We start from the raw sequence: 20,762 nt of genomic DNA, 5'->3' as shown, positions 1-20,762 counted from the left end.
TTACCTATCAGCAATCTATCAAATTGAAAATTTAAATATGATTTTGTAGTTAAAAGTTTATAAATTTTCAATTTTTATAGCTAAAGATTGAAAATTTAAAACAAGATACCTACAAAGTTAGTAGGCTATTCTATAATCAAAATATCAAATCATATAAAAAAAAAGTTTTTTTTTTTATAGTTATTTTATGTTCAGATTTAGACGAAATTACATACTAAGTAACATACAGTAGTTCATACCTATAGTTCTTATCTATATGAGTAAATAATGAAAATAAAAGGAAAAAAGTTTTAGATAGGTATTGAAATTTGAAATATCTTTTTTGTAAAAAAAAACACGAAAGTGGAAGCGAAGAATATATTATGGGAGTTTTAGAATTCAATATTCTTAAATATGATAGAATGAACCAATAACTTACTAGATTGTAAAAATCCCGTAATACCCTAGGCCTAGCAAATATTTTAGCCCCCCCCCCTCATCCTAGCTGAGGCACTGCCATCAGAAGTTAATACTGAATTGTGTTCTGATTACATGTGTTCATACTACCGGTTACAACGAGAAAAGCTAGCTGGCCCTTGAAACTCGTTTTAAGCAATTTCTACTGTATTATAAATTCTCACTCTTGAAATGTATGTAATTGGGTGGTGCTGGTGGTGCTTATATCGATCCCTCGGCTGAAATTGAAATTCCACTCGTAAATAAAATATAACGTATAACTTTCGGTTTTCACTGTTTAATATTAGGTGATCATCGATTTACGATCGGGATGTGAAAATGTACTTACATGAGCGGTAGGCACGGGCAACGAGTACGTATAGGGAGGTATTCTAAATAAAATTATTATATAAATTTGACTAAGGAGAGGTAAACAGGTTTGACAAATTTATAATATAGTGAAATATGAATAAACATTACGTACAGCCATTATAATATCACCTACCATTATAAGTATTTAGGTACTTTAGTATAAACAGCAGTATTATTATTTATTGGTATGGTTATGGTAGGTACCTATCTCGGCGTCATCGCTGAACAATTTGCCATTATTAGCCAGTACAAAATCAGTTCGGCCTGCAGTCGACGTTGGTTCAGCAATAAATAGAGGTGCATCGCGTACATGGAAATTATTATCGCGCAATATAATAGTAATACAAGTACGTAAAGGTATAGTTTTCGGGTCCGCTGCGATGCTTTTCCGGACCGCTTTGGCGCTTGGCGTTTTATTGGCGTTTAGCGACGCCCTGTCGCGGCAAAAGAGAATCGTTGGCGGATATCCTTCGCTGGTGCCGGAATCCGACGGCTTCAACGTCAGCCAACAGTCCGATAATTCCGGTGATTCCGAGACTGACGAGAATAACGTGATACAAGTGCAAGACGACTACCGGTCTGCCACGGTCACCGGTGTTGAGGAACCGGAAGGCTATCAAGCGTACAAAGGCATCAGGTACGCCGAACCACCGGTGGGAAGACTAAGGTTTCAGGTAAGGCGGAGACGTGCCTATTGAATATTTGTAGATGATTATCTGCATCAGATCTTTTGTTGACTCCTATAATATATATTAAAATATGGGTGGTGGCTTGGGAGTTTCCAATTGCGCTTAAAATTACCTTTTCATATACCAATAAAAAAAAAAGGAGGGTAAATGGATGTCGCTCTGCTGTACAGTAGGTTACAAGTGGGTCACTGTAATGGATGGTGTTAAATTTGAATTCAATGATATAAAATCATTGTATAAGAAAAATAATTATACTATGGTATACTATAAGATATGCAAATTAATTTTAAAAAAACCCAATTTAAATCCCTTACACTTATTGTTAACTTTCTTTTTAGTGTTGAAATGATTAAAATTCACAATAAACAATCAGAAATTATCACATTATTGAGTATCAGTACTTTGTCTTACTTGTAAGTCAGGTTCATAGGGCACATTATAATTTTTGTAAATTTCAATTAAATATTTCTTCACTAGTATCTTTGGCGGTGGCCTTAAACTCAACTTATGCTTGAGTTTTTCAGGTACATTGTCCATGTTTTCTGCTCTGTATGCCTATAAAATAAAAAGATTATATAATAGAAAACAGCTATAGTCAACTCACTGAATTAGGTATAGTTAAAATATAATAATATAAAATGTATAACTTAATCCAAAATGTTTATTAGATAATAATAGTAATAAAAATATGAGAAATAATATTATAGTATATTTATAAGAATTATATTTTTTAAATGACACTTAATATATTAATTCATTATCAATTAAAATTATTATTTAATTTGAATAAAATAAATAATTATATAACAAATAGGTATTTAATTATTATTCATTATTATAAATATTATTAATATTTGATTATAATCTAACAACATAATATACTACATGATACAAACAATATGTTTATAATATGTTTGTAAAATGTGTACATTTAAATTTTTTCCCCTATTAATTTAACTGATATTATAAGAGTTTTAATATAAAACGTTATCTACATAGACAGAAATAAGATGGACCTAGTGGTGGAAATTAAAACTCAATAATTTACAGACAGGTATATTAAGGGAATTGTGGTATTTAATTAAGGAGTTTAGTATAGACAATATTTAAAGTTAATGCAAAGTTTTTGTAAATGTTTGGATATATACAGAGTTATATTAGATTGAACTGGTCGAGATAGAGAATGTTCAGTAGATCTTGACGTTCCTGGTATTTCATTTGAATCAACATATTGTATTTGTGATAAGACAGTCTAAGAAAAATTATTGTTTTATTTTAATATTAAATAAAATAGAATTTATACCAAGCTATAATTTATTAATTCTTTTTTAACTTTTTTATTATTATTATTATTATTATTATCTAAATTAATAGGATAATTTATGTACCAGGGTGTCCGCAAGGGGAGGGCCCCCCCTGGATATTTTTTACTGTGTGTACTTTGATACCAATACTACTACTATACCTAATATTAGATTATAAATAATTTTTATCTTGCCTTGGGTGGGATTTTATTATGCGGACACACTTGTAAATATAAGACAATTAGTATGATAATTTAAGTTAATTGTTCTTTAAATCAATTTAAAATTAGGTACCTACCAAATTTCAATTTTTAACTTAAATATAATACTTAGATATTTACTAAATTTGAATTAGATGATTGTTCAGTTGTGCTAGGATTATCGAATTCTTCATCTAATCTTTTTCTTTTAGATAAGTCTGCTATAAGTTATAACGTGTTTCAAATGTAGATGTCTCATCATGCTTGATGTTGAAGACCAATTGTAATTCATATATAGGTAGCAGTAGGGCACAATCCACATTTAACTTTGTCACCAGTCAAAGTAAAATAATCCCAAACTACATTGGATTTACTCATTTTTTTAACAACAATAATTGAAGAATGTAGTCCAGACAATATAAATATAAAATATAAAATTTGTAAATTTGTAAATAAAAAAAATATACATAAATATTTCATTCAACACACGATTACACGAGCAAATAATGCATAACACTACTCCACGAAGACGAATGTGACAAATGACAAATAACCAATAAGATATTGTACCAAACCAATTAAATATATACTTAATATCTGGAGGCTGGAATAACCGAAATCTAGAGTGGCTTACACGCTAGGCAATTAATCGTATTCAAACGTATTTTATTTTGCGCGATTTATCTAAAAGTAGGGATGCGTGCGATTAATCGCCTATAGTGTTATAATTAGGGCTGGAATTTTGATGTTATTTTTAATTCTGATGTTCCAACACGTAGGTTCATATAAAATATATTTCAGGTGATACTGATTAATTTAATGTAGTTTTTACTTTGCATTTGTTGACAAATTTAACTTTAAATTAATTTTAAGGGCGTTTATCAAATTTGTAGAGCTTTTGTCAGAATTTATCTTTAAACTCTTAAATATTTGACGATTTGATCACGCGTTTCGGCGACTGATCACTCAAAACACGCATGTTACCTACTGTTTAATATGTAAGCCACTAAATTGATAAAATAAAAAATAACCAGTACATAGTTACTACCAGTCTGAATTGCATTCAAATAATTTGTTTCTATTTAAACACTATTTTAAATACTTTAAAAAAAAAATTATTCCTTACCCGCGTTAATGGTTTCCAACCATTCCTGCAAACCTGGCAAATATTTTCTGGGAAAAAACAATATTATTTAAAAATTTGAACATCAGCCCATGTCATAATATTAATAATTAGATTTTTATACCATGAGCTGACATCGTTTATCCGTGAACTATTCATATCTAATATCTATAATGGAATCGAGCCTCAAGATGAGTTGAATATAATAAACAGGAAGAGTTGAGAGTCGGACCCACTGATTCGAGTCATTAAACTGAGTAGAGTCGAATTATTTGACCCAGCAGAATGACCCATCCCTAGTGCGTGTGTGACTTTGCGACTCTGTGTGTAATAAATGATTATTAGTGTGTGTACGTTTCTCGCACTACTTAAGCAAAAGCAACGCCTACGCACGCGAAATGCGCAGGCACAAGTCACCACCGCGGTGAAGCGCGCGTGAACGATCCAGAACGTATGTATCGACCAGTCAATTCACATTAAAACTTAATTAATAATTAAAATTTATATTTATATAATATCTTGTCTCCCATTATTTTTCATTCCACAACAACATCACTATAATTCTCTGTTCACCATATCATTATTACATAAATAATACCTTGTAAGAACATGTAATATGTTGACACATTGTAATTTTAAATAAATGAAAAAAAAAAAGAAAAAAAAAAAAAAGGAAGTATGTCTTATTTGACTAAAAGTATGGATTTTTTGTCCATCCAACCGATCGATCTAGTAATGCGATAATACTTTTGAAAACTGATTTTAATTCATCATGATGTCTACTTGAGATCGGTCAGTTCACATTATAAGATTTCTGATTTAATTTCCGAATAATCAACGTTTGAAAATTTCAAAATATTCAAACTAAAGTTGTTGGTGGGAGGGGGGGTGAAATTTTGGGAAAACGCTTAATCCTAATTAAAGTAAATTAGACTACCTATGTCCAGTGTAGATTGTGTCACTGCGGGTCTGCGCTCCTGATAAAATTCTAGTCCCCTCAAAATTGACCCTAGTTGCGCCTATGTATAATATAATATAATTTATAAGTATGACATTGGTGATAACTGATAACTGATATGGATATAATTATTAGGATCAGAGCGATGGTATTAATAATATTATTATTTATACGTTGAATGTTTACATTGTATCATTACTCATATTAGTGTTGATTATTGAGAATTTGATAAGTATGTACAGATGTACTAATGTACTTTTAGATTACGACTTAAATACATGTTATATTGTTACCAATGTTGTTTAAGTATACATCACGATGTAGAGAAGATCTTATCTACATCGTGGTATACACCAAAAGACACGGCGTAGTGCTGTATAAAAGGATCTTTATACTCAGTGGCGTATTTAGGTACGACGAGACCCATTGGGGCGCGGCGCGGCGGTGCCACTGAGGCTCTAGTGACAAATTGTTAAAAACCTCAAACCCAAAAGGGTGGCAAATTGGTTTATTAACTTATTATTTAATTTTAAATTCTAAGCGAAGCGATGAATGTATTGATTTTACAATGATGAAAAAACAAAAAAATAATAGAGAAAAACGGAAATGTTTACGCATAACCAGTTAAGTACCTAACCTATATACTTATATCATTAATAATATTATTTCACAATATTTTTCGGTTTTCATAATCATGTTAGTTACCAGCATTATATTATACTAGTATAACTACTTCTTTATATACATGATAATTTATGACATTCATATAACTATCAAAGTATTTGATTTTATTATAACCATGATAAAATATTATGTACAAGCAGGGGCGGACTGGGAGGGCGCGTAAGTGGCCATACCCACCCATGCCCTCTAGAAATGTTATGTTTGGGCCTCGAGTTATATATTTGTTATTTTTAATAATTTTTCAATTCCACACCGTCATCATTACCGTGAAAACGAAGAATACAATATTACAATACTATTTACAAAAATAAAACAACTGGAACAGTCCAACTGCAGTCGCGAAGGCTGTAAAAGTTATTTTAGATTCATTTTTGGAATTTATTATGACACACGTTAATAGATGGTATTGGTAAAAGTTCTGGAACACTTATTCAAGAAGTATTATTCAAGAAAAAAGCAAAAAAAAAATAGTATTTAAATTAAAAACATTCAATTTTTTTTTTTGAAATTTGAGATTCTAAGTGGAATGATGAATATATTGATTTTACAATGATGTGTGTTTTTTATTTTTTATTTTTGTGTCTGTGTAAACGATTAGTAGTCGAAATAATGTTTCGATTTCCAACTTCAGTATCTTGTTCGATGGGAAAGTGGATCTAGTTGGTACTTCTGGGAGGTTAAAATTCCCAATAGTTTTCAAAAGCGCCCGGAAAAACAAAATAAAAATTAAGGAAAAACGGGAATTTTTACGCAAAATCGATTTTGGCTTTTGGTGTAACTCTAAAACAAATGATCATAAATATATTTACGTATATGAATACATAACATTTTCACTGATTGTTTAAATTAGCCTTTTCTATACATGAAAAAATTTTCAAAATATTTTGACTTGTTTTGAGCTGTTTACAAATATACTCATTTTCCAACTTTTTTAGTTTTTTTTTCTATGAATGTCAATAAAACTTTATTTGTTGGGTGAAAAAACTTGAACATTTAATACAAAGCTCCTACTATATTGTTACAATGATATTTGAAAAATATTAATAATCCTTAGTCACAGTTTTTTTTTATAAGCATTTAAAGTTCAAATATTGACAAAATACGGAAAAAAACACGAAAATTAGCAAATTATTTTGAGTTAGAAATTGATAAAAATTTTTCTTTTTAAATCTAAGATTTTAAAATTTAATTCAAAATTCTTCATAAGTATGTCTACCTTTATCAAAAATATAATGTCTACAAGAAAGTCAAATTAAATTTTTATGAGCGTTTGAAGTTCATATTTTTACAACATTGGATATTTACCCGATTTCTCTGTAGCGGTTTTCTTATTTTGTTGTAAATCAAAAACGAACCACTGTAGATGCATGAAAATTTGACTGAATGTTTATATTTTCATTTTCTATATACCATAAAATGTTGAAAATATTTCGACACTTTTTGAGTTGTTTACGGACAATGTCAGTTTTCAATTTATTTAGTTTTTTTTTATAAATATCTATAAAATTGTATTTGTTGAGTAAATAAGCGTGAGCATTTAATGCAAGAATCTTGATATATCGTTCTAATAGCAGTTAAAAAATATAAAAAATACATAGGCACAATTTTTTTTATAAGCATTTAAAGTTCAAATTTTGACAAAATTTATCAATTTCAAAATTTAATAATTATTTTGAAGTAATTTTTTTTTTTTATTTTTAATTTTATTTTTATAATCTGTTACATAAAATGAACAATAAGTAAAATAGATAAGTGAATAAAAGTGGCTTGGGGAAAGGACAGATTTAAGAAGCCTTCCAGTGATGACACTTTGTTATTTTGTAGTTAAAAATGTATTAAATGTTCAACTTTTATAGCTAAGGATTGAAAATTTAAAATAAGATTCCACGTAAATATATATTAATATATAAATTACTTTATTCACAATAATATCAACAAATATACTTAGTAATATCATAGGCTGACTGACCGTTTTCGCTCAGAATCGTATTTCTTATACAATGCTATTATATCATTGAATTCAAATTTAACACCATCGTTCATCCATTACAGTGACCCACTTGTAACGTGTAACCTACTGTACAGTAGAGCAACACCCATTTGGCCACTTTTAGATTCTGAGCGAAGCGAAAGTAATTTATATATAACCTATTTACGTGGAGCCTTGTTTTAAATTTTCAATTCTTAGCCATAAAAGTTAAACATTTTATACATTTTTAACTACAAAATAATTAATAAATTATAAATTTGATAAATGTTGTCAACATTTGAACTTTAAATGCTTATAAAAAAATATTGTGCCTATGTATTTTTAATATTTTTCAACTGCTATTAGAACGATATATCAGGAGCCTTATATTAAATTTTCACGCTTTTTTACCCAACAAATAAAATTTTATTGATATTTATAGAAAAAAATTGAAAACTGACAATGTCCGTAAACAGCTCAAAAAGAGTCAAAATATTTTCAAAATTTTATGGTGTATAGAAAATGCTAATATAAACATTCAGTGAAATTTTCAAGTATCTACAATCATTCGTTTTTTAATTACAATAAAATAAGAAAATTGTTACATGAGAAATCGAGTGAATATCAAATGTTGTAAAAATATAAATTTCAGACGCTCATAAAAATTTAATTTAAGTTTCTTGTTGACATTTTTTTTTGATAAAGGTAGACAAACTTATGAGTAATCTTATATTACATTTTCAAATCTAAGATTTAAAAAGAAAAATTTTTATGAATTCTCAACTCAAAGTACCAACTAGATTCACTTTCCTATCAGAAAAGTTACTGTTGAAGAAAATCCAAGCACTTTTACTGTCCTAAAAGGTGATGACAGATACATAAATAAAAAAAAAATGAAAAAAAATAAAAAAAAAAAAACACACATCATAGTAAAATCAATGCATTCATCGCTTCGCTTAGAATCTAAAATTGTAATATTGAAGTAATTTGTTTTATAACAATATAATAATATTTATTGTTATTTTCAAAAGAATAGTTACAAATTAAATTTAAGTTTAATTTTATTATGTTAACTTCAGTTGAGTATAAACCTACATAATTTTTTTCATTTTTTTATAAGTTCCTTAAAAAGTTATTTTATTTAAAATAAAAATTGTAACACGAGTCTCTTGTTTGGTAGATTTGAAACTTATACCCACTTGGGCCTTTAGGGCCTCAGTTTACCCCTGTGTACAAGAAGTTGAAATTATGGTAATAATAAGAAGACCCCTTTTTGGGTGGTGGTAAAACTTTCGTTATTCTTACCTGAAAAATCTGTAAAATCTTCAATACGCTACTCAGTTACTGCCTTTATTGTACGTTATTTTCATTTGTCACTTCATATTATTTGAATAGAATACCTCCTCATTATCTATCTTATCGGTAATGAAATATGACAACTGCTACACTCGGAGCTTAGAGTAAACTTTGGCTATCACTGGTCAAAGTTTAATATAGAAACAGTGGCGTAGCCAAAATTATGAAAGGATGGGAGGGGGGTTAAGTATAGATTAAACTACTTATTTTTTAAATTTTCTTATTTAAATAATATAAATAATACATTTATTAGGGGGGAAATATGCAATGAGGAAGGGCGTACCTTAAACACCTAAGCCCCCATGGCAACGCCACTGTATGGATATACATAGCTGATAGCTTGTAGTATAATATAATATAGACATATTCAAATATTATAATAGCCTTTTTTTATACAGTAGAAATCTCAAATCGCTATAACTAGCTTAGAACGAGATACTGCATGCTTACAACAAGCAAAACGTTTGGTCATGTCACGTCTGGTCACGAGCCCATATGATTGCATATTAAAATATAAGTTTACAACGAGTATGGTTATGACGAAATATAAGTCATCGCCTATAACGAGTAAAATACATCGAATTATAAAATAAATGTTCGGTTATAAGGAGCCGGTCGTTATCTTTTTCCTATTGTGTACATACATCTGCTAGTTATATTTCATTTATTTATTTGTTGATATATACATTTTATCTTTAATTTCAAAACACAACATAGTTATTGGAAAAATCTCAGGTAAGCCATCAGCAGTAAATACTGAATTGCGTTCTGATCACATGTGTTTTACTACCGGTTAACTAGCTGGCCCTTGAAACTCGTTATAAATGATTTCTACTGAATATTATAAATTCTACTTACTCTTGAAATGTATATGGACTTAGGGTGGTGGAGCTAATATCAATCCCACGGCTGAAATCGAAATCGTACTCGTAAAAAAAAATATAAAATAAGTTTCGGTGTTTACTGTTTAGTATTTAATAGAAGGGGATTCCATAACGTGATTTTCTGTTTTTGTCTAACACACGCGCGACATAGGATTTTAGACGGATTCTTTGCAAACATACCAATTGATATAATGAAGCGATAAGAATTCTAAAAACAGATTTGAATTTGTCATCATAAGTCTACTTGCAATCGTCTTTCCCACAATTTTGATTTTTTGATTTTAGCTTCTCCAAAAATTGAAATACAAAAATGTTTAAATATACTCTTTTTTAATATAACGTTTTCCTGTATTTGGGAAATAATATCAAAAATGTAGGAAAATCAATTTCAAGTAGACTTGATGACGAATTAAAATCTGTTTTCCGAATTCTTATCGCTCCATTAGATCATTTGGTATGTTTGGCAAAAAACACGTCTAAAATACAACGTTGCACGTGTGTTAGACAGAGACAGAAAATCAGCGGGTGGAATCACCTTAAATGATCATCGATTTACGATCGGGATGTGCAAATGTATATCATCGGTATTAGGTACGGGCAACGGGCGACCTCCTATTCATAAATCATAATCACCAATAAATAATAAACGTACGTATAGATAGGTAAAGGTATACGTATCAACGTATCTAAATAAAATTCTTATATAACCTTGACTAAGATGAGGTAAACAGGTTTGACGAATTTATAAGATAGTGAAATATGAATATACATTACGCACAGCCATTATAATATCACCTACCATTATATTAAGTATATACTTTAGTATAAACAGCAGTATTATTATTATAGTAGGTACCTATCTCGGCGTCATCGCTGAACAATTTGCCATTATTAGCCAGTACGAAATCAGTTCGGCCTGCAGTCGACGTCGGTGCAGCAATAAATAGAGGTGCATTCTCATCGCGTACATGGAAATAAATATCGCGCAATATAATAGTAATACAAGTACGTAAAGGTAAGTTTTCGGGTCTGCTGCGATGCTTTTCCGGACCGCTTTGGCGCTTGGCGTTTTATTGGCGTTTAGCGACGCCCTGTCGCGGCAAAAGAGAATCGTTGGCGGATATCCTTCGCTGCTGCCGGAATCCGACGGCTTCAACGTCAGCCAACCGTCCGGTAATTACGGTAATTCCCAGAATAACCAGAATATCGTGATACAAGTGCAAGACGACTACCGGTCCGCCACGGTCACCGGTGTTGAGGAACCGGAAGGCTATCAAGCGTACAAAGGCATCAGGTACGCCGAACCACCGGTGGGAAGACTCAGGTTTCAGGTAAGGCGGTGACGTGCCTATTGAATATTTGAAGAAAATTATCTGCATCAGATCTTTTGTAGACTCCTATGATATATATTATATTGGCGGTGACTCAGGGGCGAGCCGGCCCAAGGGACATTATAGCTTCACTCCCATCTGCCAAATATGTATATAAATATTAGCCCTTGTGGTAACTTTTAGTTCACGATTTATTAATTTTTTGAGTAAATACATTGATTAAATATGCATGCAAATTTAATCAATGGCAAAAGGTATTAATATCTTGAAATGTCAAATGTTTCCCTTACCAAGACAAAAAAAAACAAAAAAAGAGGTTTTCTGGATTTTTTGTATCTAGGCAGAATTTGTATGCCCACGCCATTATACTACAAGTTGGTAAATGGACATTTTCCCCAGACGGTTTTCGGTCTAGTAGGATATTTTCTCCTTGATATATATATATTAGATGCGGACACCCCTTCCCATTTTTTAAAAAAGTTTATAATTGAATAATAATTCTGAATTTAATAATACAATATCATTTATTATTTAATATGAAATAATTTTTTTTAAATAAAATATAAAATGCATAAACATTTTTTATTCTTATAAATATAATAGATTATAATTTGTTAATGTTATGTTTAATCCTCTGAACTACTTAAAACAATAATAATTTTAAAAAAATAAGAAAATAAAATAGTTAATAATTAATAAAAATTCCGGCATAAAAATGATACATTTCGTAAAAAAGATTTGACTACTGATTATTTTGTTATTTCTAAACATAAATTTTTTAGCCTTTGTTCATATTTTTTTTTTATGTTAAAATGACCAGTTTGCATATTTAACAATTCAATAATTGCTTTTGAATTTGATCAAGTAGTTCAACTGATCAAAAATATACATCTATAATTTATTATATTTATGAAAATATTTAAAAATATTAGACAATAATAGGCAAAATAATAATTTCATATTAAATAAAACAACAATAAACTTTAAAAAAAAATGGTGGGAAATGTCTACACCGAAAACCGTCGGGGGGGAAATATCCGTGATTCGGTAAAACAGGTGGCTGTATAACATATTACCTTCCTTAATAAATAACCCCCATGTCACATTGTCACATATTATATTAGCACCTATCTATTAAAATTTAAAATGACCAAGTATTTTTTAGGAAGGCACCTATTTACAGTTAACATATAGAGATAGGTACACTGGATAGCTAGACACGTCCCGATAAAGGTTAAATGCGTTAATCTTGTTTCACATTTTGCGATTGAATGTTTCAACAGTTAAGGGTAATGATTCTAAATGTGAATATGTGATAAAATTATTATGAGCTATAGGTGCGTATCATGAAAATTGCTCAGGAAGCCCGCACAACATATAGTCCGTAGACCCTGTGCAGACCACTGCCCTAGAGCTTAAGAACCAAAGCATATTATTATTTTATTGATATAGTGTTTTTATAGTTATTTTATTTTCAATTTTATTAATAAATATTTACTTACTCTTTCACTAATATTAATATACTAATTTGCTGTACGCCTGTATATAATGATATAACAGCAACACATAATGTCGTCCTTCAATAATTTGGTTCATATTGTGAATTATGTTTTGTGTAACAGAACGATCTAGTATAGTGTTATTTAAACTTTATAGTTTTTACCACGAATTAAAATATACTATTAATAGGTATAGGTACTAAAGTACATTTTAATTTGTGGTCCTTAACCTTAGTCCTTAAGTCATAAAATGTGTAATATCAAGAACCTACCAACCACTGTTTTGCCATAGTTCATCGGTTATGTGATTTATACTTAGAGATAAACGATTAAACAAAGACAACAATGTGGCATGTCAAGTTTTCCACAACAATTATTTAAATTATTTTTAGCGTCCGTCTTTTCTTCGTCTTTCTGGAGAAGTCGATGCCACCAAATTTGGATCTCCTTGCCCACAGTTGAGTTCTGATGGCAGTGGACTGGTTGGAAGTGAAGATTGTTTATTTCTCAATGTGTTCACTCCGTTGGTAGGGACTATTTATAGATATTATTTAACATTTATTGTACATTTTCATTTTGTTCATCATTTCCTTACAGAAAAAACTCAACAACTCAAATATTCCAGTATTGATTTGGATACACGGAGGAGGTTTCTTTAGTGGTTCGGCTTTACAATATGGACCTGCCCATTTAGTGAAAAATAATATTATTGTAGTTACAATACAATATAGACTTGGATCATTAGGTAAACATTATTAATAATTGTCATATACAAACAATATAAATACATTAAAAACTATACAATTTAGGTTGGCTTACAAGTAATTTAAAACTTCTTCCTGGAAATGTTGGACTGTTTGACATGAGTGCTGCTGTTCAATGGGTCAAAGATTATATTAATCATTTTAATGGAGATCCAGAACGAATAGTTGTATCTGGTCAAGGTAGTGCAGCTAGTGCTGTAACATTACTAACAATGTCAGATTTTACAAAAGGTACTTATTGAAATAATTGTAAAAAAAAATATGAGCTAATAATATGATTGAAAAAAAAATATAATTTCAACAGGAATGATAAGTGGAATTGTTGCAATGAGTGGTAGCCCACTGTCTGCATTTGCAGTAGACCCTGCGCCAAAACAAACATATCAAAATATGACTATGTTACTAGGATGTGATCAATCTGTACCATTACAAGCAATTAGATGTTTACAAATGTTATCAATCCAAACCATTATTAATGCTGACTATAAATATCAGGTTAGTGAATATTTTTTCTAATTTAAAAAATATCCCAATTTTAATTCTTTATCTACTACTTAGAATACAAAATTAGGAAAAGAAGGATACTTAACTGGATTGGGTAGTTTGTTAAATGTTGGTCCTGCCGTGGAAGGTCACAATGATGGCCGTTTTTTGCCAAATTTCATCCTAGATTCACCACTACGTTTATTGAAGAAACACAAATTACCCAAAATACCAATGCTTACTGGTGTTAATAAGTTAGAAACTAAATCAGGAATTTTGGGTAAATATTAAAAATATAATAATTGTTAAATTATGATATATTATTGCCATTTTTTTTAATGGAAGACATTTTATGTATCCATTTACTTATCATATTTTTAGAAATCAACATTAGAAAATCAGTATAATTTACTAAGTTTATTTTTAGGAAAATACCGAAATCAAGTTATTGACAATTTGAACAAAATACCAGACTATGTTAATAAAGTTCTACCACAGAAAGTGCTCAATACTAACACAGGTAATTGGATAAAATATTAGCTTATTAAAAATTATTTCACCACAGTATGATAAATATAAACGAAAAGTTTATAAGATAAAATTAAATAAAATTAAGATACTTTTATATTGGTTTGATCATTGGGTAGAAGATCTTAAAATATAAATAAATATTGTACCTATATTATTGTAATTATAAAAAATTGAAAAATCATATTCAAATTACTACTAAATTTATCGACATAGACTTTTATGTTTTACACTTAGAATCGATATTTCAAAATATTTAAAACATTTTTAACTGTGGCATTAGTAACTCCAGTACTTGACCAGGAAAATATATTCTACTTTCATGTAAAAAAAAAAGGTTTTTATACTTGCAGATTGAGTAAAAAGTAAAATCATACTTTTTTACCAGAATTAATTTTAGATAGTTTATATAATATGTTAAATTGCAGGATTATTCAAAAACGGAAGTGTAAATAATGCTCTAAAACACTTATTTGAGAATATTGATTACTTAAATTTATTCACATCAAGACTTGAAACTGGGGTTAAAGAGTTTACAAAAGTTATGCAGGTAATTAAAAATCCATATGGAACGTTTTAACATTTATAAAATATTATTTATTTATTATAAAATCTTTTTAGGGAACAACAGACGCATTATTCAACTTGCCGGCATTCTTTACATCACATTTATGGTCAACACGTAGCAGTGCATACTTTTATAGTTTTGAACATAAGCCCAGCATGAAATCTCCAGGAAAATGGTTTTTGCCAAGCATATTGGGAAATCCCAATAAAGAAGTATCCAAAAATGATGGAACTAATTCTCAACATGTTGAAGATAATGGTGTAGTATATATTTTACTTTAAAAAGATTAAAAAAAAAAAAAATGTTTTAATTGTATTTGGATGAATGAATAGGAGAGCCAGGCCATGGAGATGAATTGATATATTTGTATGATGTAAGGTCCATTGAAGGTAAACAGATTTCAGGAACTGAACTAAAAGATAAAAAAGATATTGAAATGAGAGATAATTTTACATCATTAGTAGCAGAGTTTGTAAAGAATGGGTAAGTATACAATTATTTAACAAGGCATTAGGTATTACTCATATTACATAAAGTAATAATTGATTACAATTTCAGAAAACCAAAATTAAAAATATTAGGAGACGAATGGCCTTCATTTACTTCTTCAAAACAATCAGATTATGTTGTACTCGGTGAGAATTCACGTATTGAAAATAAGTTCCGTTTTTGTGAAATGGGATTGTGGGGTGGCGTGCCAGACATATTACAATCAACATACTGCAACTTACCGGGAATTTCTGATATATTGAAAACAGTCCCAGATTTATTACAAAATGGTGTGTTAGGCGATGTTACAGAAGGGGCGGTTAATTTACTATCTCTAAACACAATTGATGGACTATTAAAAAATGGTAATAATGGATTATTAGGTACTAATAATAATGGATTATTAAGTACTAATAATAATGGATTATTAGGTACTCATAATAATGGATTATTAGGTACTAATAATAATGGAATAAGAGGTACATTAGGCGTAAAAAAACCAGATGCCACTACCAAAACACCTAATTTGAATACACAAAAGCCAACTAATATATTAAGTGGTCTTGGCGTGCTTGGATAGTACACTGAACAACTTATGTGTTTTGTATTCTATACTAAATTAAAACATAACAGTAATTAATAATGAATATATATATTTAGATTTTAATTTTGTCAATTTAATAATAACAATTATACAACTTTAATAATAATAAATTAAATATAATAAAATACTTATTTTTTATTTTTTTTTAAATCCTCAAATCGATTTAATAGTTCATCAAAATCAGTTTCTTCGTCATCATCTTTATCTTTAATATCACCAGTAGGTATATCTGTAGGTACACTAGGCAGGTCAGGTAAGTTTGAAAAACCCATATTTTTATTAGAAAAAATTGGATTTTTTGGAACCGGTTTAACCACATTAGCTGCTGGTGGTTTTGGAATCGGCTGCTGTTTGGGTGTAGGCAAAGTAGGTTTGGGCACTGTAGGTAATGAAGGTGGTATTTCAAAATCCAATGGAACTGAATCCAACATTGAACTCATAGTCTGCATATTCTAAAATTCACAAAAGAAAAGGTCAGATATGAATTATATTTATGAATTCTATTGCTATACTTACCGGATAATTAATGGGTGGCGCCTGAATTGGAGCCATGGGCTGTGATGGAAAACCAATAAACCCAGTAGGCCGTGTGGCATTTTCATTATTTGAATTTTTACCATCAAAAAGTATAGAATCTATACTATGAGATTGTTCATATTCTTGCATGACCTAAAAATGAAAATTTAAACATTCAAGTAAATCAAAAATAAATATATTATGGGGGGACGGGTGGCCGAGCGGACTAAGGCGTCAGTTGTGACACACACCAGCAATAGTTCATAGGCGGCATTTTTTTCCGGACAAGTCACGGTGTCTGGAGAACAAGCGCAGCCATCCCCTGCCTGGGCATGGAAAATACCTACGGATGCCCACTTGAAAATCTGCCAAAATTACACACACGTGTTTACACCTACTGTTCCCTCCCCCACAGTTTAAAAACCACCCAATGGACTAAGTTGCCGCGGGTTAACTAATAAAAAAAAAATATATACATATACCGTGGTATACTTTTAAATTTTACAAATTAATTTTAAAACAGCCCAATTTAAATCCCTAACACTTATTGTTAACTTAATTTTAAAATTCACAATAAACAATCAGAAATTATCACAGTATTGAGTATCAGTACTTTGTCTTACTTGTAAGTCAGGTTCATAGGGCACATTGTAATTTTTGGAAATTTCAATTAAATATTTCTCCACTAGTATCTTTGGTGGTGGCCTTAAACTCAACTTATGCTTGAGTTTTTCAGATACAGTATCCATGTTTTCTGCTCTGCATGCCTATAAAATAAAAAGATAATATAATAGACGACAGTTATTGTTAACTCACTGAATTAGGTATAGTTATAATATAATAACGTAAAGTGTATAACTTAATCCTAAATGTTTATTAGATAATGATAGACATAGGTTATAATAGGAACAAAAATATGAGAAATTCTAATATTCCTTAATAAAAAATATATATGCAAACATGAAATGAAAAATTATAATTTTTTGTAATGAGTATATTTATAAGAATTATATTTTTTAAATAAAATGTATGTTTTAATTCTTGGTCAATTAAAATTATTATTTAATTTGAATAAAATAAATAAATAAATAACAAATATTTAATTATTATTCATTATTGTAAATATTATTTATGTTTGATCATATTCTAACAACATAATATGCTACATGGCACACACAATATGTATGTAAAATGTGTACATTTAAATTATTTCCCCTATCAATTTAACTGATATAAGAGTCATAATAGTTTAACATAAAACATTACCCACACAGGCGAAAATAAGATGGACCTTGTGGTGGAAATTAAAATTAAAATTAATTAACAGATGGGTATACTAAAGTAATTTAGACTATGTCCAGTAATTGTGTACAAACTATTTAACATTTGTATTTTAGAAAAATGAGTTCAAAATAATTAATAACATACAAAAATTTAAAAAGAAGAATGTAAGAGAAATTTAGTAAAGACTTAGATAGATTGTTAATTATGAAAAAAAAATGATTATTTACTGTCAACATAGTAACCTACCTAATCAATTAAAAATTATAATAACTCACTTAAAAACTGAATTATTGTAAAAAAAACCCACATAATATAAACACAGACATGTTCATAATAGGTTGTTCACTCTTAATTTTTAAACTAATGGAGTAAAGTATAGTAAATTTGCTATGTTATGCACTTATAAGACGGTGACAGCAAATATCTGTGTGGCGTCCTCTTAATAAAGTAATTCATTCAAATTAATGATTATTATAGAGGTACTATATTTACCTCAGTATACTTTTTACCAAATTTTTGTGTTAATTGATCAGATATCACTTTCATTTCACTAACATCAGCTTGAATATGAGGAGCTACCCATAACAAACTGGAAACTGATTCTTGAAGGGAAGAATCCAAAATTCTAAAAACAAAAAAATCAAATTTGTTAATTAATTTAATAATACAAAAAAACTTAAAAATGTAATGGCTAAATTAATTATTAGTTACAGGTAAGTTGTCCACAGAAACATTAATTGTATGATTTACCAAGACTTTATTTTCATATTCAATAATAATTTATAAATATGTCATAATATTATATTATAAGCATTTACATAACCACTGACTTTAGTTTTGTAATATGAATGCAAAGAAGGTATTTGATCTCTTAAAATGCTACTCTACCAGAACTTGGATTTATGTATATTATGTATGATAGAAATTTAATTGTAGATTATACCAAAACTCTTAGTGTCACAAATTCAAAAATGGTTTAATTTTAATCCACGTACACTAAGTTTCCAAACATAAAAATGTACCTAATATAGGTAGTTATTAATTTACTTTGATTGTTGTAAGAGACCAAATCTGGATAACAGAGCGTCACAAAACATCTCGACAATTTCTAGTGCTTCAACAAAGTAATCTTCGCGTATGATGTGTTCGACTCTTATTTTTGCACGTTCACTCTTCCCTGCTGCTACCATATCTGCAATTTCTTTACGCGCTTTTTGAGCTAGTTCAGTTTTCTTTTTTTCCAATAACTTTAGGCGATTAAGAGCCAATCTCAAGTTGGTCTTCAGTTTCGAATAATTGGCGTCCGACGAAAACATAGTAAATCGTCAAACGGCAATAAATTACTATAAAAATTTATAAAATATTAATGAACAGTTAACAGGTGGTTCAGGAAATTTAGAATCCTGATTTAGACCAATTCACTACTTGTCATGAATCATGATTTCTCTGTACTCACAAGTCACAAATAAACAACTTGAACGAAATCACAACTCACAAGTCAGTCAAGTCACAATAATCACTGTCGGTCGTCGGAGTACGGACCACAGGCGTTATTAACTTATAAACGAATTAAATATATTATTTAACTTATAGCCAGAGATAAAAATTAGTGAGTCATAAGTCATAACACAAAACATTAATTGTGGCCATGAACATATTTTATTATTGTTTAAATAGCACAGAACCATGAAAAGTGACGGGGCCAATTCACCAATAGCTGATAAGAAACGGGAATTCTTCAAATAAAAAGCGCTAGTAGTCAGTTAGCTCATTAGCATTTAGCAGGTTCATAGCCATTAACAAAACGAATTTGCTCAGAATCGTTTTTTCTATGTTTTTAAGTAATCTTAGAGTAAAATCACCCATTACAAAAAAGATAGAGAATAATATTTTTGAGGGAATGACATATCGATTTTATATTTTATTGTTATTGGGCTGGGCATTAACGAGTTAAAAAGTTAAAGTTAATTTTATTTTAACTTTTTAACTTAACTAGTTACTTTTGGCTTTTCATTAACTTAACTGTTATTTACTGAATTTCTTTCTTAATTAACGTGAAATTAACGAGTTAATTTTTCGTTTTAAGAAGTAAGTTAAGATAATTTATTTTGTTTTTAATTTTATAATATTTCACTATTTCAGTCTATTTCGTTTTCATATCAAAAAATATGTATCGTAAATTGTCTAACGTTAAAAATGTATATCATTGGAATCTAACTTATATGGAAATACTGTATGAAGTATTAACACTATATCCTAAAATTTAGTTTTGGGTTGGAAAAAAATTAACTTTTTTTTAACTTAATAAAAAGTTAACAAAAAGTGTGGATTAACTTTTAACGTAACTGAGTTAACCTATAGTTAAATTAACTTTTAACTTTTAACTTTTTGTTATTGGTGCATATTAACTTAACTTAACTGAGTTAAAAAAAATCATTAACTTGCCCAGCCTTGGTTATAGGACTTTGTATTCGACTTTCAAAATAAACAAAAAACTGTTGTAAATTTAAATGATGTTTAAATTGTTTTGAAACAATATTTAGAGAAATCGATGTCATTCCCTCAAAAATATTATTCTCTATCTTTTTTTTGTAATGGGTGATTTTACTCTAAGATTACTTAAAAAAACATAGAAAAAACGATTCTGCGCAAATGCGTTTTGTCTACCTATGTTGCGCGTGAGAGAGAAAACAAATAGTGCGCTGACATCCTCTTAATACCA

At 29.3% G+C, this 20,762-nt stretch overlaps 2 protein-coding genes across 3 annotated transcripts; one reads left to right on the top strand and one right to left on the bottom strand.

The window, feature by feature from the left end:
• The first annotated feature begins 1,109 nt into the window (after positions 1 to 1,109).
• Positions 1,110 to 16,371, top strand: LOC132943904 (fatty acyl-CoA hydrolase precursor, medium chain). 2 transcript variants are annotated; one of them, XM_061013047.1, is made up of 11 exons: positions 1,110 to 1,481; positions 13,197 to 13,331; positions 13,402 to 13,549; positions 13,614 to 13,799; positions 13,873 to 14,063; positions 14,127 to 14,331; positions 14,479 to 14,571; positions 15,008 to 15,129; positions 15,201 to 15,405; positions 15,480 to 15,630; positions 15,706 to 16,371. In XM_061013047.1, exons 1-11 carry the CDS (start codon positions 1,188 to 1,190, stop codon positions 16,214 to 16,216), a joined length of 2,241 nt encoding a protein of 746 aa, XP_060869030.1. In that variant the 5' UTR covers positions 1,110 to 1,187; the 3' UTR covers positions 16,217 to 16,371. The 2 variants fall into 2 exon arrangements, with proteins under 2 accessions (XP_060869030.1, XP_060869029.1); XM_061013046.1 differs by lacking the exon at positions 1,110 to 1,481 and adding an exon at positions 10,801 to 11,305.
• On the bottom strand, positions 16,273 to 20,578 carry LOC132943906 (IST1 homolog). The gene is made up of 6 exons (XM_061013052.1): positions 19,497 to 20,578; positions 19,088 to 19,383; positions 18,533 to 18,665; positions 17,380 to 17,523; positions 16,757 to 16,909; positions 16,273 to 16,692 (listed from the first exon to the last, which is right to left on the bottom strand). Exons 2-6 carry the CDS (start codon positions 19,354 to 19,356, stop codon positions 16,369 to 16,371), a joined length of 1,023 nt encoding a protein of 340 aa, XP_060869035.1. The 5' UTR covers positions 19,357 to 19,383; positions 19,497 to 20,578; the 3' UTR covers positions 16,273 to 16,368.
• Between the last annotated feature and the right edge of the window lie 184 nt (positions 20,579 to 20,762).

Source organism: Metopolophium dirhodum, chromosome 4, assembly GCF_019925205.1.
Source record: "Metopolophium dirhodum isolate CAU chromosome 4, ASM1992520v1, whole genome shotgun sequence".
Taxonomy (NCBI): Eukaryota; Metazoa; Arthropoda; class Insecta; order Hemiptera; family Aphididae; genus Metopolophium; species Metopolophium dirhodum.
Note: the sequence above shows the minus strand (reverse complement) of the source record. Positions and strands in the feature narration are given on the sequence as shown.

Excerpts from the sequence above, each read along its gene's own strand:
- LOC132943904 (XM_061013047.1), top strand. The coding sequence starts at position 1,188 with ATGCTTTTCCGGACCGCTTTGGCGCTTGGCGTTTTATTGGCGTTTAGC. Across the intron at positions 14,572-15,007 it reads AGTGCTCAATACTAACACAG|GATTATTCAAAAACGGAAGT; the intron begins GTAATTGGATAA and ends GTTAAATTGCAG. Across the intron at positions 15,130-15,200 it reads AGTTTACAAAAGTTATGCAG|GGAACAACAGACGCATTATT; the intron begins GTAATTAAAAAT and ends AAATCTTTTTAG.
- LOC132943906 (XM_061013052.1), bottom strand. The coding sequence starts at position 19,356 with ATGTTTTCGTCGGACGCCAATTATTCGAAACTGAAGACCAACTTGAGA. Across the intron at positions 18,666-19,087 it reads GGTCTCTTACAACAATCAAA|AATTTTGGATTCTTCCCTTC; the intron begins GTAAATTAATAA and ends TTTTGTTTTTAG. Across the intron at positions 16,910-17,379 it reads CCTATGAACCTGACTTACAA|GTCATGCAAGAATATGAACA; the intron begins GTAAGACAAAGT and ends TTTCATTTTTAG.